Source organism: Podarcis bocagei (genome assembly GCF_964188305.1).
Source record: "Podarcis bocagei genome assembly, chromosome: 2".
Classification (NCBI taxonomy): domain Eukaryota; kingdom Metazoa; phylum Chordata; class Lepidosauria; order Squamata; family Lacertidae; genus Podarcis; species Podarcis bocagei.
Genome location: NC_138126.1, coordinates 9,744,715 through 9,757,451, shown reverse-complemented (window position 1 = coordinate 9,757,451; position 12,737 = coordinate 9,744,715). Strand labels below are relative to the sequence as shown.

General features: G+C 45.4%; 2 protein-coding genes across 2 annotated transcripts in view; both read right to left on the bottom strand.

Annotated features, from left to right (window-relative positions):
* LOC308580775 (zinc finger protein RFP-like) overlaps positions 1–12,737 on the bottom strand; it is a 127,868-nt gene that overhangs the window by 95,697 nt on the left and 19,434 nt on the right. The gene's annotated exons all lie outside the window — the stretch shown is intronic.
* On the bottom strand, positions 1,498–6,618 carry LOC308581144 (butyrophilin subfamily 1 member A1-like). Its single transcript, XM_081183645.1, has 3 exons — positions 6,015–6,618; positions 5,580–5,612; positions 1,498–2,236 (listed from the first exon to the last, which is right to left on the bottom strand). Exons 1-3 carry the CDS (start codon positions 6,100–6,102, stop codon positions 1,719–1,721), a joined length of 639 nt encoding a protein of 212 aa, XP_081039771.1. The 5' UTR covers positions 6,103–6,618; the 3' UTR covers positions 1,498–1,718.

Genomic DNA, 12,737 nt, shown 5'->3' with positions numbered 1-12,737 from the left:
CTAGAAGTCGTGGCCCCCAAACAAAGCTGAATGTTGGGAGATCCAGGACAGAAAAAAGCATTTCGTTGTGGAGCGTGTAAATGAACCATGGAACTCACTGCCACTGGAGGCAGAGATGGCAGCCAACTTAAAATCATGGAATTGCACAGTTGAACGGTACAACAAGGGTCACCAAGTCCATATATCTGCAATGCAGGAATCTTTTGCCCAATGTGGTGCTCAAGCCAGTGACCCTTAGATTAAGGCTATCATGCTCCACCCATTGAGCTGGGGACAAATTCATGGAGCACTAGGCTGTGAAGCACAATGGCTCTGCTCTGCCTCCACAGTCCGGAGGCAGAAGACTTCTAAATCTCAGGTGCTGGAAACTGCAAGGGGGGGGGGAGAGGCTGGTTTTGCTCTCTGGTTCTGCTGGCAGGTGTCCCACGGGCGTTTGGGTGGCCCCTCTTGGGCGCTGGACCAAATGGGACACTTTTTGTGTCCTTCCACGGGGTGAGTGGAAACTCACAGGAAAACTTACGATGACACACAAACATCACCAACATCATATAGGGGGTGGAGCAAGGGAAGGTGGCCCTCAGGCAGGTGGGGGGGCGGCAAAGGTGTCTTTATTTTGACATGTGCCACCACCCCATGGGAAATGCAGGAAAAGGAGATCAGGCTGCACAGGTCAGAAGTCGGCGGCCCTGATAGTGGAGCCAGGGAGAGTCCTGCCAGATCTTTGAGAGAGGTCAATTCCACAGGCATTTGTTGTTCTAGCTCTTAGTATCCCAGGAGAGAAATCAGATGCAGCTGGTGCTGAAAAGACCCTCCTTGGGGGAGCATTGTGCATTTGGGGTGGGGCTGAGGGACACGGGGAAGGTGTCCTGCGAAATGTATAGGGCAGCACAGCCCATGGGGCCCCCTCCGGAAGCTGCCGGACTGCAGCTCCCATCCTCTCTGACCCCTGGCCATGCTGGATGGGTCAGAGGGGAGTTGGAGTCCAGCATTATCCAGAGGACACCCCATTTGATGCCCCCGATAGACAGAATCCAGCCTGTAAATACGGAACGTTAATGCATCAACCCTAAACACGTATAACTGGGCTGAAGCCCCACTGAATGCAATGAGGTTTATTTCTGACAACGTGTGGAGATGGGGAGGCTGTATTTGCAGAGGACCTTTGAAGCTGACGCCCTGTTCAATTTCTTTTTTATTTTCTTCCCATCTGAGGTCTCCAGAGTAAGGAGCTTTCCTGCCTGATGTGGGGGAAGGGGTTCATTTTTTAGTCCTCTATTAATCCAATTATGCATGCATTTTCACAGCTGCATAAGGTCTTGTGGGGAGAGGAAGGTTTCGTAGAATCGCAGAGCTGCAAGTGTCCCTGAGGGTCATCTAGTCCCACCCCCTGCAGTGCAGGAAACCTTTGCCAAACGTGGGGCTCCAACCCACAACCGTGGGATTAAGAGTCTCGTGCTCTGCCAAATCAGACATCTCAAAAGGAAAACAAGACTGAAGGTGAGGAAAAGATGATTTATTGGGACTGTTAAAAGTGTGACTGTCTCTTTAAGAAGAAGCAAGCTGCAGAGGGAATTCTGGAGAAAGGAAGGAAAATGAATCCTCTCAAATTCCCCTTGAAAAACTGCCCAATGTTCTCCTGGTGGGTAAATGTTTTTTATATCAGTCACTCTGATCTGGAGAGAAACTCCTGCTGGGCCTGAGAGGCAGATTTAGTCTCCTCAGGAGATACTGAGGTGGGTTTCATTTCCCCACAGATCAAAGAAAGGGAGGAGGGTCTCTCCAGAGAACGAGGCTCCTGAGAACGTGTAGAGTTCGGCTCCTGAGTCGGCGTCAGAGAAAGACACACGTCCCCCTTCACAGTCCAGAGTCACCCGGATCCTCCTGGGCTCCTCACTCAGGGACAGAGGAGAGTATTTAGGGAAGATGCAGGCCATGTACCCCCCTCCCGACTTCCCCACAGCCCAGATCCCCCACTCAGGGCTAAAGGAGAAGCTGCCCTTTCTCTCCACAGACTTCCTGGCAACCCCCACAGCCCACCATCCCCAACTTCCCACAGTGACTTCCCAGAAATGTCTGCCTGCTGTGAATCCCTCACGTCCCAACACACAAGAGTAGCCTCTGAATCTCTCAGGATTGTCAGGCAGGGCTTGAGGTTTGCCTCCCCATCTCACGCTTTTCCCATCCTTGGACAGGATGAGTTCAGGATGGGCTGTGTCTGGATCCAGAGTGACATTTGCTGTTGGGAAGAAGATGAGGGAGAGAGAAGATCAGGCAGAGTCAGCAGAGAGAGAGAGATGGACATCCTAATCCAAGAAACACCCAAAAAACCCAGATTCCCTTTCAGATCAAGGGGATTTATTTGCATCACATGCTAGACTGAGACTCCTCCTTGCAGACTTTGATCAGAATAAATCTAGGCATTTTCTAAGGGGAAAAACCACCCAGGAAACCTTTTACTCAGCTCTTCTGTGTTATCTAAGGGGAAAGAGAGGAGAATTGGAGGAGGCAGGAGAGGAGAGAAGCTGCTTTCCTCTCACAATCTCTGTGGGAATTGGCCTTTGGGTACCTCTGGGTTGGGATAGGGGATGAGGACCCCCATGTAATAATAATAATAATAATAATAATAATAATAATAATAATAATAATAATAATAAAAAATAATATCAACATTTGCATACTGCCCATCATATATAGGTCTGAGGGTGGTTCACGGCATTAAAATACAACACAAAACCACATAGAGGCTTCCCCTCACTTTCGCATGGCTTATGTTCTGGGCCCTCGTGCACAAAAGTGAAAATCGTGTTAAGTGGGGAGCCTGTTTATTCCTGCTCTCCATCTCTCTCACCCACTTGGTCTCTCCTTCCTCCCAGCCATCTTGGAAGTTTAGGCCTTGCTGCCAGGGAAGAGGAGGCAGGTGGCAGGGCAATTTTACAAAGGACTGCTTATTCCATGCTTCTCTTTGGGATTTCATATATACCATAAGACTAGTTCCCTGAGAGAAGCGGGGAATAACGCAAAAGGTTACCAGTTTGGGGCTGAGACAGTCATGATAGGCAAGTGTAGGGCTGCCCTATTTTGAAGAGCAAGAAAGAGGACACATTGGCCAACTTCGTCTTTTAACCATGGATCGCTATGACGACTCTCATTTGAAATACCCCTACTATATGTAGGCTATAGAAGCTGTGATATATTGCTAGTAGCAATGCTCTTAACTTTCAACAAGAAAAGAATAATAATAATACATATAGCTCCCTCACTTGCCACATGAAATATTTGGGCACATGTTCACATATTTCTGAACGTAAGTGTGCACAGAACAATTTATTAACCTGTTGAACATCTGCATGTGGACTCTCCTTAAGGGCAGGGGGATGTTAACTCTTGCCTTCCTGGACTCCTTCTCCAAGATCTTGTAGCTGAGCCAGCGTCCTTTTCGTTCAGCCACAAGAGAAGGGATTTTTACAGAATGTCGCTAGCTTAAGATGCTGCTCTGTTGTGATTCTCTGCTGCAGATTAGCCTAACCGGGTGCCTTAGATCTGACTCTAATGCTGGCATAGATGCTCGGCCCTCCAGATGTTTTGGGACTACAACTCCCATGATCCCTAGCTAACAGGACCAGTGGTCAGGGATTATGGGAATTGTAGTGCTGAAACATCTGGAGGGTTGAGGTTGCCTATGCCTGTTCTAATGCAATATTAAAATTTTCATGAGTTCTTGTAAAACAAAAATCCAAACAAAAAACCTTGGGGACATTTTGCCAAATTTTAAGAAATTTTGATCATGAAAATAGAAGACATGGCTGGGAAAAAGATGACACATGGCAACCAGGCCTGAAAAAGGTCACATGATGGAAAAGCAACCCAACTCTCTCTAGCCAGGAGGAAAGCTCTTCCCTCCTCCGCCTGATCCTTCTGGGAAGTTTCTCTCCCCCTTCAAGTCCACCTTCTCTGCCTTTGTGGCACAAACAGCAGGGCTAGAGTCTAGCTGTGGATGGTTCTCAACATACAGAAGAGACTCTTGACCCCCCATGAAACACTAGTTCCCCCCCCCCTCCTGTGAACTGGGGTCTCCATGTGAAATTTACCTCTCTGGAGACTTCTGAGTGACTGGACATCTTAGGAAGCAAAAAGAGAGGCTTAATGGTCTACACTGCAATAGTTCAAAGAAAATCTTTCTACAAAACATCACCATAACATAGCATCTGTTGTTTCCTTGTTTCAAGCAAAAGATGAAATCATAAAACAAGTAATTGAAAGACAACAACTGTAGGCCTAAGGAATTAAAACAACTAACGTGTTTAGCTGTGATTCCAGCATTGCAGGGGGTTGGGCTAGATCAGGGGTCAGCAAACCTTTTCAGCAGGGGGCTGGTCCACTGTCCTCAGACCTTGTGGGGGGCCGAACTATATTTTTTTGGGGGGGGGGGAATGAACAAAATCCTATGCCCCACAAATAACCCAGAGATGCATTTTAAATAAAAGGACACATTCTACTCATGTAAAAACATGCTGATTCCCGGACAGTCCGCGGACCAGATTTAGAAGGAGATTGGGCCAGATCCAGCACCCAGGCCTTAGTTTGCCTACCCATGGACTAGATGACCCTTGGGATCCTTTCAAACTCTACTATTCCATGATTCCATGGGGAAATCAGAAATGGTAAACCATGCTATAAAATGGCAGAATACAACCATTCAAAATCCACAAATGAAATGGGAATCTGTACTGGAGGGCTGGAGGAAGGTTAACATCTGCGCCAAGTAAACTGGTGGGAAAAAGCTATTGAAACCGGAATTTCCAAGCATGCTGACAAACCAGATTGCAGAGGAAGAATCGGCAGAGCTTTACCCTGTAATTCAAAGGATCTCGTGCAATGGGAAGTCCTTCCTCATGGAATGGGGCTGATCTCATAAGAACAGTGGGAAGTCTCAGGAGATGGGGATGGCTGATGAGGTTGAAACTGAGGAGGAGGCAGCTCAGGATTTGGCTCTGCTGCTGGGAGACCAGACTGGGCAGGAGGTGGCGGAGGGACTGGGTGCTTGCGGGTGCCCTTTTTAACACACTTCACGAGGGGGAAATCCAAGCAAATCTAGAGAAGCCTCAAAAGAACTTCTCCAGATTGTGTGGAGGGAAAACAAAATGCAAGGGAGGTTCCCTATACATGAGAACCAGAAACCATGGACACTGGACTGACCCTGCAAGATTTTCCTTAAGGGTTTTGTAAGATATTGTAAGGCTCTGAGGATTTCCCCCACAATCGAGCAGTATATACATTTTATGAAAGAAAGCAAAATCTGTAAAATCGAGGGTGAAACCAGGATACTAGTCTATAGGCAGGAATGGAACTCAGACTGGTGAGCAGGTTCTTTGCAGGGACAAGCTCTGCCCCCAATCCAAGCCTTCAACCTCCCTCCCAGTTCATTCATGGGAAACAGAAGAACCCAACCCCCCTAGAGGACTGTTTCCCAGAGTGACGCCATTGATGGGGGTCCCAAAGTCTGCAGGACATACGGTTTAACACCATGAAATATCAGTCCCCATCCCTCCTGTCAAATTGTTCCTCCCCTGGAAATTTACCTTTCCGAGTCTGTTTTCTGTATAACACAGCATCTGAGGAAGCAAAAAGATATAAAGTGTAAGCGCAACGCTCTTCCGCCTCAGATAAATCTCCATACAAAAGTAACACTTCATAATGTGACATCCTTGAATTGACTCCATTCAGAGCAGGAGAACCTCCCAAAGGACCACCCCAGATTGTGTAGACTGGTAACCAAAAGGAAAAGGAGGTTCCGTATAATTGAAAACAGATACACTCTGGTTCAGGCTTCCCTTACAGGATCCAGCGTCACAATATACATGGGCCATTCTGGAGGACAGGAAATGAAGGCTGGAGCCCCAAGAAGGAAGGTATCCTGGGGTTACTCAATTCCATGCAGTAAGAGCCTGGCATGTTCACTTCTGAAGAAGTAACAGAATTCCCAATGTGAAATCCTAGCAGCCATTTTTCATTACCTTTCCATTGTTTCATTGCATCCTCCACAAGGTGATTTAGATCACAGGATTCCAAGACCCTGTTCCTCAGCTCTGGAGAGAAAGCCATCGGCTTCTCTAGACTCTCTCTTTTCTCATACCTGGTGAAAAGAAAAACAATGTCAGCCCATTCAAATCTGCAATTTCTGTTAATGGAAAAGAAAGGAATTGGGAGGAGGCCTAGAGGGACAGGCAGGCGCTGAGTGGGGAGTTTCTTCCTCACTACGGACTCCTTGGCCAGACCCCCAAGGGCCAAAACAGCAACCCCAGGCCTCTGGGTCTCCCCACTGATGCCTATTTAAAGAAGCAGCAGAATCATATGGTACCAAGGGGCAGGAATTGTCTGAGGGTGATGAAAGCACAGCACATATTTCTTTTCTCTGGATGTCCCCAGAGAAGGGGAGAGGAAGAAAAAGAGATTCACTTCTTTGGGAAATGTGAAATGTTCCTTAAAACCTCTACTCTGCACCTGAGTGATACCTTAAATATAAATACTGCAGCTGGAATATGGTCAAAAAAAATAGCCAATTCCTGCTCCTTGGTGAGAAATCGCCCCCTCCCAAGGGGCTCTATGGGGCAGGAGTCTGCTTGGGACAGGGTGGGGGGCCGGCAGAGTGTTTGCTGCAGAGTGACTGAACTGGTCAGTCTAGAAGGAAACAGCTAAGGCAGGCACGTCCAACTCCCAAGAGACTGAGATCTCCTCACAGTATAAAAAGACCAACTGTGCTCTACCCATTGTCAAGTTCCAAAGAGGGGCCCCTGCTTTTACCTGTGAGATGCCTCAGGGAGTGAGTCCTCCAGTCTCCCCCCTGCAACCCCTGGAGGGCCATGTCTGAGGTTCTTGCATCTCAGCTTCAAAGAGTGATGCTAATGGAAATGAGCCAGATCCACTTACCTCTGCAAGGTCCTTCTCACATCCTAGAGGGGAAAAGAGAAGGGAATTCACTGCACACCACAGGCCACACTAGGAAGACCCCCTCAGACCCTGGCCCTTGAATGTCAGTCTGCCTGGCACATGGCAAGGTTGTGGGCAGGGATGGTGGAATCAATAAGTTTTGGTTTCTCACAGCTTTTATTTTTCCAGTCTGAAATTGTGAATTTTTCCAATATCAAGTTCTCCACATTTCCACATCAGTTTGCAATTATTGTTGAAAATCCTTATGAAAATCCACCAGCATTTAAGGGAATCTCATGTTTATGGATTCAGTAGAAGATTCCACTCCATCTCTTGTCTTAGATTATAATTTATTAACTTTAATCCAGTTTGCATTGTGCAATTCTGACATAAGTAAGCCTACAGGATTATCCTACCAGGGAACTGTCCCAAGTTGTCTTCCATAGAAGTCCCCAAATTTCACATTCTACTTTCCAACTGGAAATAAGAAAAGCACCTGCAGCATAAAATGCCTCCAAAGGGCTAATAAAGCACCTCCCATCCATTTCCAAGCACAATTCAAAGTGTTGGTGCTGACCTTTAAAGCCCTAAATAGCCTCGGTCCTGTATACCTGAAGGAGTGTCTCCACTCCATCGTTCTGACCAGACACTGAGGTCCAGTGCCGCGGGCCTTCTGGCGGTTCCCTCGCTGCGGGAATACAGGGAACCAGGCAGAGGGCCTTCTCGGTAGTGGCACCTGCCCTGTGGAACGCCCGCCCAGCAGACATCAAGGCAATAAACAACTATTTTGCTTTTAAAAGAAAACTGAAGGCGGCCCTTCTTAGGGAAGTTTTTAATGTCTGATGCTGTATTGTTTTTAATATTCGGTTGGAAGCTGCTCATAGTGGCTGGGGAAACTCAGCCAGATGGGCGGGATATAAATATATTATTATTATTATTATTATTATTATTATTATTATTAATAGCTCAGTGTTTCTTTGGGCTCATCCACACTTCTGCTTTTCCTGTGCCCAGAAAACACAGGTCTAAATGGTTTTGCCTTTGCCCTGCCGCTTTCCCTCAGGAAAAACCTGCTCCTTGGTGCAACATCTAAGCAAACGTCAATCCGGAGAAAACCTGGCTGATGTTTGCTCTCATTCAGCAGTAAAGAGCAGCAGGTTTTACTTGAGGAAAGCGGTGGGACAAGCAGCAGTCTGGATGAGTCTCTCTGTCTTACTCTTTGGTCACTGTGACTGAGCACCATTTTGGGCTGCTCTGTATCCATTGTGAAGGGGATCAACCCAGAAGATGTGGAGGGAACAGGAAGAGAAGCTTGGTCAAGAGACTGCCACATGTCAGAAGGAGGCCTGAATCCTCGCTGAAGTCCAGCCCAGGGCAGGAAGGCAGCATTGCCAAGAAGAAGGCATTTGGAGACAAATCATCAGCAAAGAGCAGAAAACCACCTCCTGTTCCATCAAGAACACAGAAGAATCTCTAGTCTGCATTCAGGTGAGTTAAGCATCCCAGGACTCTTGGGTCTTCCTGTCCATTACATATCTGACTAGAGGCTCCATCATCTGAGACCCTGCACTCCTTGCATACATGAAAGAGACACATGAAGGATTGGAGGCAGCCTTTTCCTGGATCCTTGGGCTGTTCCTGCCACCGTCTTACCTGTAGGAGTTCAGTCGCTGGCTGCTGACTCTTCTCCTCCATCTCCTGGATGATCCTCTCAAGAGAGGAGAGTTTCCTGGAGAGTCTGGCCAGCTGCTCATCCCTTCTCCCTGCAATCTCCTTCTCCACCTCTTCTACTTGAAAGGCCAACTGCTTCCTTGATTTGAAATCTGCGAAGCTCTGAAACACCTCTGAAGTGGAGTATGCAACTCTGTTCATCACTTTGGTGGGCAGGTGGGAATGAAGCAGAAGAAATAAACATGCTTTAAATATGCTTAGTTTAGAGCGGTAGTCTTGTAATCTGGGGAACCGGGTTCACATCTCCGCTCCTCCACATGCAGCTGCTGGGTGACCTTGGGCCAGTCACACTTCTCTGAAGTCTCTCAGCCCCACTCACCTCACAGAGTGTTTGTTGTGGGGGAGGAAGGGAAAGGAGAATGTTAGCCGCTTTGAGACTCCTGAAGGGGAGTGAAAGGCGGGATATCAAATCCAAAACTCCTCCTCCACTGCATAGCACAGGAGCATTTTTGCACCACTGTAGTGGAACAAGTGATATTTTTAAAAGGGATTAAAATTAAAAGGCATTATATATATACCCCTTGCCCTTGCAGTTGCTACTCTGAATCACTGAGTCCTTTGCCATTTGGGATGGGAGGAGATCCTCAGCTCCCCCCCCCGAAACCTCATTGCACAGCCCCCCCAATAAGCATGCTCCCCACCAGTAGGTGCTTCCACTCCACTCTCTGCTTCCAAAAGATTTGGGGGGGGGGATTCTGCACCGTCTGGTCAATTCCTGGCCATTCCCCCCCCAGGTGATCCCTTGCTGCGCTCTGTTTTGCAGAGCATTAAGGAAGCATCCTGCTAGCCAAAGGAGGCATGTGCTCAGTTGTCTATGTGCAGTTTACATTTCTACTGTTCTAAATATGTACAAAGCAGCCTTGCTGGGGGATGTGGATGTGGTTAACCCTTTCTCTCCCTGCCAAGGTCCCAGTTCAAATCTTTGAAACTGCTGTGAGTATTTCAAGATCCCCTTGTCCCCCTGGCAGAGAAAAAGACTTCAACTCCCCCCTCCAGCCATGCCAGGAGCCCTCAGGCTTCCCCTGGGCTGCTTCTAAGGTAATAAACAACCACCAATTCATGCCTACTTTGCTCTTCTGGAGGAAAGAGGAAAATATATATCGGAAGAGGACAGATTACGATTAAATAAGGAAATTACTCTAAATGAAGTAAAGGAAGCTATTAATAGGATGAAAAATGGAAAGGCCCCTGGGCCGGATGGGTTGCCTTCAAAATACTATAAAACACTAGAAGAACTCCTTGCTCCGGTGCTTAGAGATGTTATCAATAACATCCTCCAGGGAGGGAAAATTCCCGGCTCCTGGAAGGAGGCATTCATAACCCTAGTTCCAAAATCAGAAACAGAGAAAACTGATATAAAAAATTATAGACCAATCTCTTTGCTTAACAACGACTATAAGATCTTTGCCGATATAATGGCAAGTAGACTCAAGAAGTTATTAATGAAACACATCCATAAAGACCAAGCGGGATTCCTCCCTAATCGACATCAGAAAGATAATGTGCGCCATATATTAAACATCATTGAATATTTAGATACAAGGATAGACACCCCAGCCGCACTAATTTTCATAGACGCCGAGAAGGCTTTCGATAATGTTTCCTGGGAATTCTTATCACTATGTTTGGAAAAGGCAGGTATAGAAGGCCCCTACATGAGAGGAATTAAAGCAATCTACTCGGAACAACAGGCTATGCTGATTATAAACAACAGCCTAACTAAATCATTTAAGATTGGGAAAGGTACAAGGCAGGGCTGCCCTTTATCCCCCCTGCTCTTCATAATGGTTTTGGAAGTCATAGCAAATAGAATAAGAGATGCAGTGGGTGTGAAGGGGATAAGAATTGGAAAGAAAGAATTTAAGCTAAAGGCATATGCCGACGACCTAGTTCTATCCCTGGAAGAACCAGTGGACAGTGTATGTAAGGTGATAGAATTATTAGAGGAGTTCGGCAGACTGTCAGGATTTAGATTAAACAGGAAGAAAACAAAAATTTTAACAAAGAATCTGGCTAATGAGGACAAAATTCAATTGGAACAAAGGACCGGGATAAAAATTGTGAATAAGGTAAAATATTTGGGAATCTGGCTATCTCCAAAAAATATAAATTTGGTAGAAGATAATTATGATAAGATTTGGCAGGAAATAAAAAAAGATCTGGACATCTGGCAGAGGCTGAAGCTTTCATGGACGGGGAGGATGGCGGCGATTAAGATGTGCATCCTCCCAAGGTTATTATTTTTGTTCCAAAATATCCCGATAATTAAAGGCACCACCCGTTTTAGGAATTGGCAAAGAATTATGACTAAGTTCATTTGGCAGGGGAAGAGAGCCAGGATAAAGTTTAAATACCTGACAGATGCAAGAGAGAGGGGCGGCTTTGCGGTACCGAATATAAGGTTATACTATGAGGCAGCTTGTTTAAGCTGGGTAAAGGAATGGGCCACCCTTAGAAACACTGACCTACTGGACCTGGAGGGTTTTGATATTAGGTTCGGGTGGCACGCTTATCTGTGGCAGGGGAAAGGTGAGATTCACAGAGGGTTTTCTAGTCACATAATTAGAGGTTCACTATTGGAGGTGTGGAATAGATATAAAAAACTGATTGAAAAAGGGACCCCTTGGTGGCTCTCCCCAGTGGATATTGTTAAAGTAAAAAAACCGAATATGATGGGAGAAAGATGGACCTATGAGGATCTTCTAACTAAGACGGAAGAAGGTTGGAAAGTGAAGTCTTATGACGAGTTGAAAGATAAGATAAAAGAATGGTTTCACTTCCATCAGATTAATGCACTGTGGAGTGAGCATAAGAAACAGGGGATGAGTGATAAAAAATCAAGATTCCAGATAGAAATTTTAGAGAGTAATGATAAACACCTCTCTAAATTATATAAACAACTATTGGAATGGGATACAAGAGAGGATTTGGTGAAGGGCGCGATGGTGAAGTGGGATAGAGACCTTGGATATAATATCGATTACAATAAATGGCAGACACTCTGGAGGAAGGGTATAAAATTTACAGCGTGTGCAACCCTCCGAGAAAACCTAGAGAAAATGATGTACCGCTGGTATTTGACCCCAGTAAAGCTAGGAAAGATGTATAAAACTGTCGATAATAGTTGTTGGAGATGCAAAGAGAAGATTGGGACCTTTTTCCACATTTGGTGGACCTGCGAGGCAGTGAAGGATTTCTGGGGAAAGATCTATGATGAACTGAAAAAAAATTTAAAATATAATTTCCCCAAGATACCTGAGTTGTTTCTTTTAGGTATGGTTGGGGAGGAAATAAAAAAACCAGATCAAATCTTTTTCCAATATGCGACAGCTGCGGCGAGAATCCTAATTGCACAAAAATGGAAATCCCCTGATATGCCTACGACCGGAGAGTGGCAAGTGAAATTATATCAATACATAGAATTAGCGAGATTAACACAGAAATTAAGGCAAAATAATACTACGAAACTTAAAGATGAATGGAAGAAATTTTTAATTTATGTTGAGAACAATATGGGTATTAGTAATACAACAGCAGAAGATAATTAACACCGTCGATGTTAAATACTATTGTAAGCTCTACTGTAAATATTATTTAATGATTGTGTAATCCTGGACCAAGTTGAACGGAAGTCTATCTTTTTCTACTGTTTTTTTTTCCTTTGTTTTCCTTGTTCTTTTTTCTTTTTTCTGAGTATTTTTTCTTTTTTGTAATTTTCTTTTCTTTTTCTTTTTTTTGCTTGTTTTTTCTTCTTACCTTTTAATGATGTGTATATATGTATCTGAAGTTTGATGTATAATGTGAATCTTTTTTCTAATAAAAATAAATTAAAAAAAAAAAAACAATTCATGCCTACTTTGGACCTGAGAATTCAAAAGCAAACCTCCCCAGAAGAATCCACAGCTATTTATTTCTCCCCTCCAGATCCAGGGATCTCCTACCTTGTATTCCTCCAAAGCCTCTTCCAGAGGAATCACCTTGTGATTTTCATGTTCCTTCGATCTGTCACACACAAGGCAGATGGGGGCTTCGTGGACTTTGCAGAAGAGCTTCAGGGGCTCCTGGTGCTTCTCACAGAC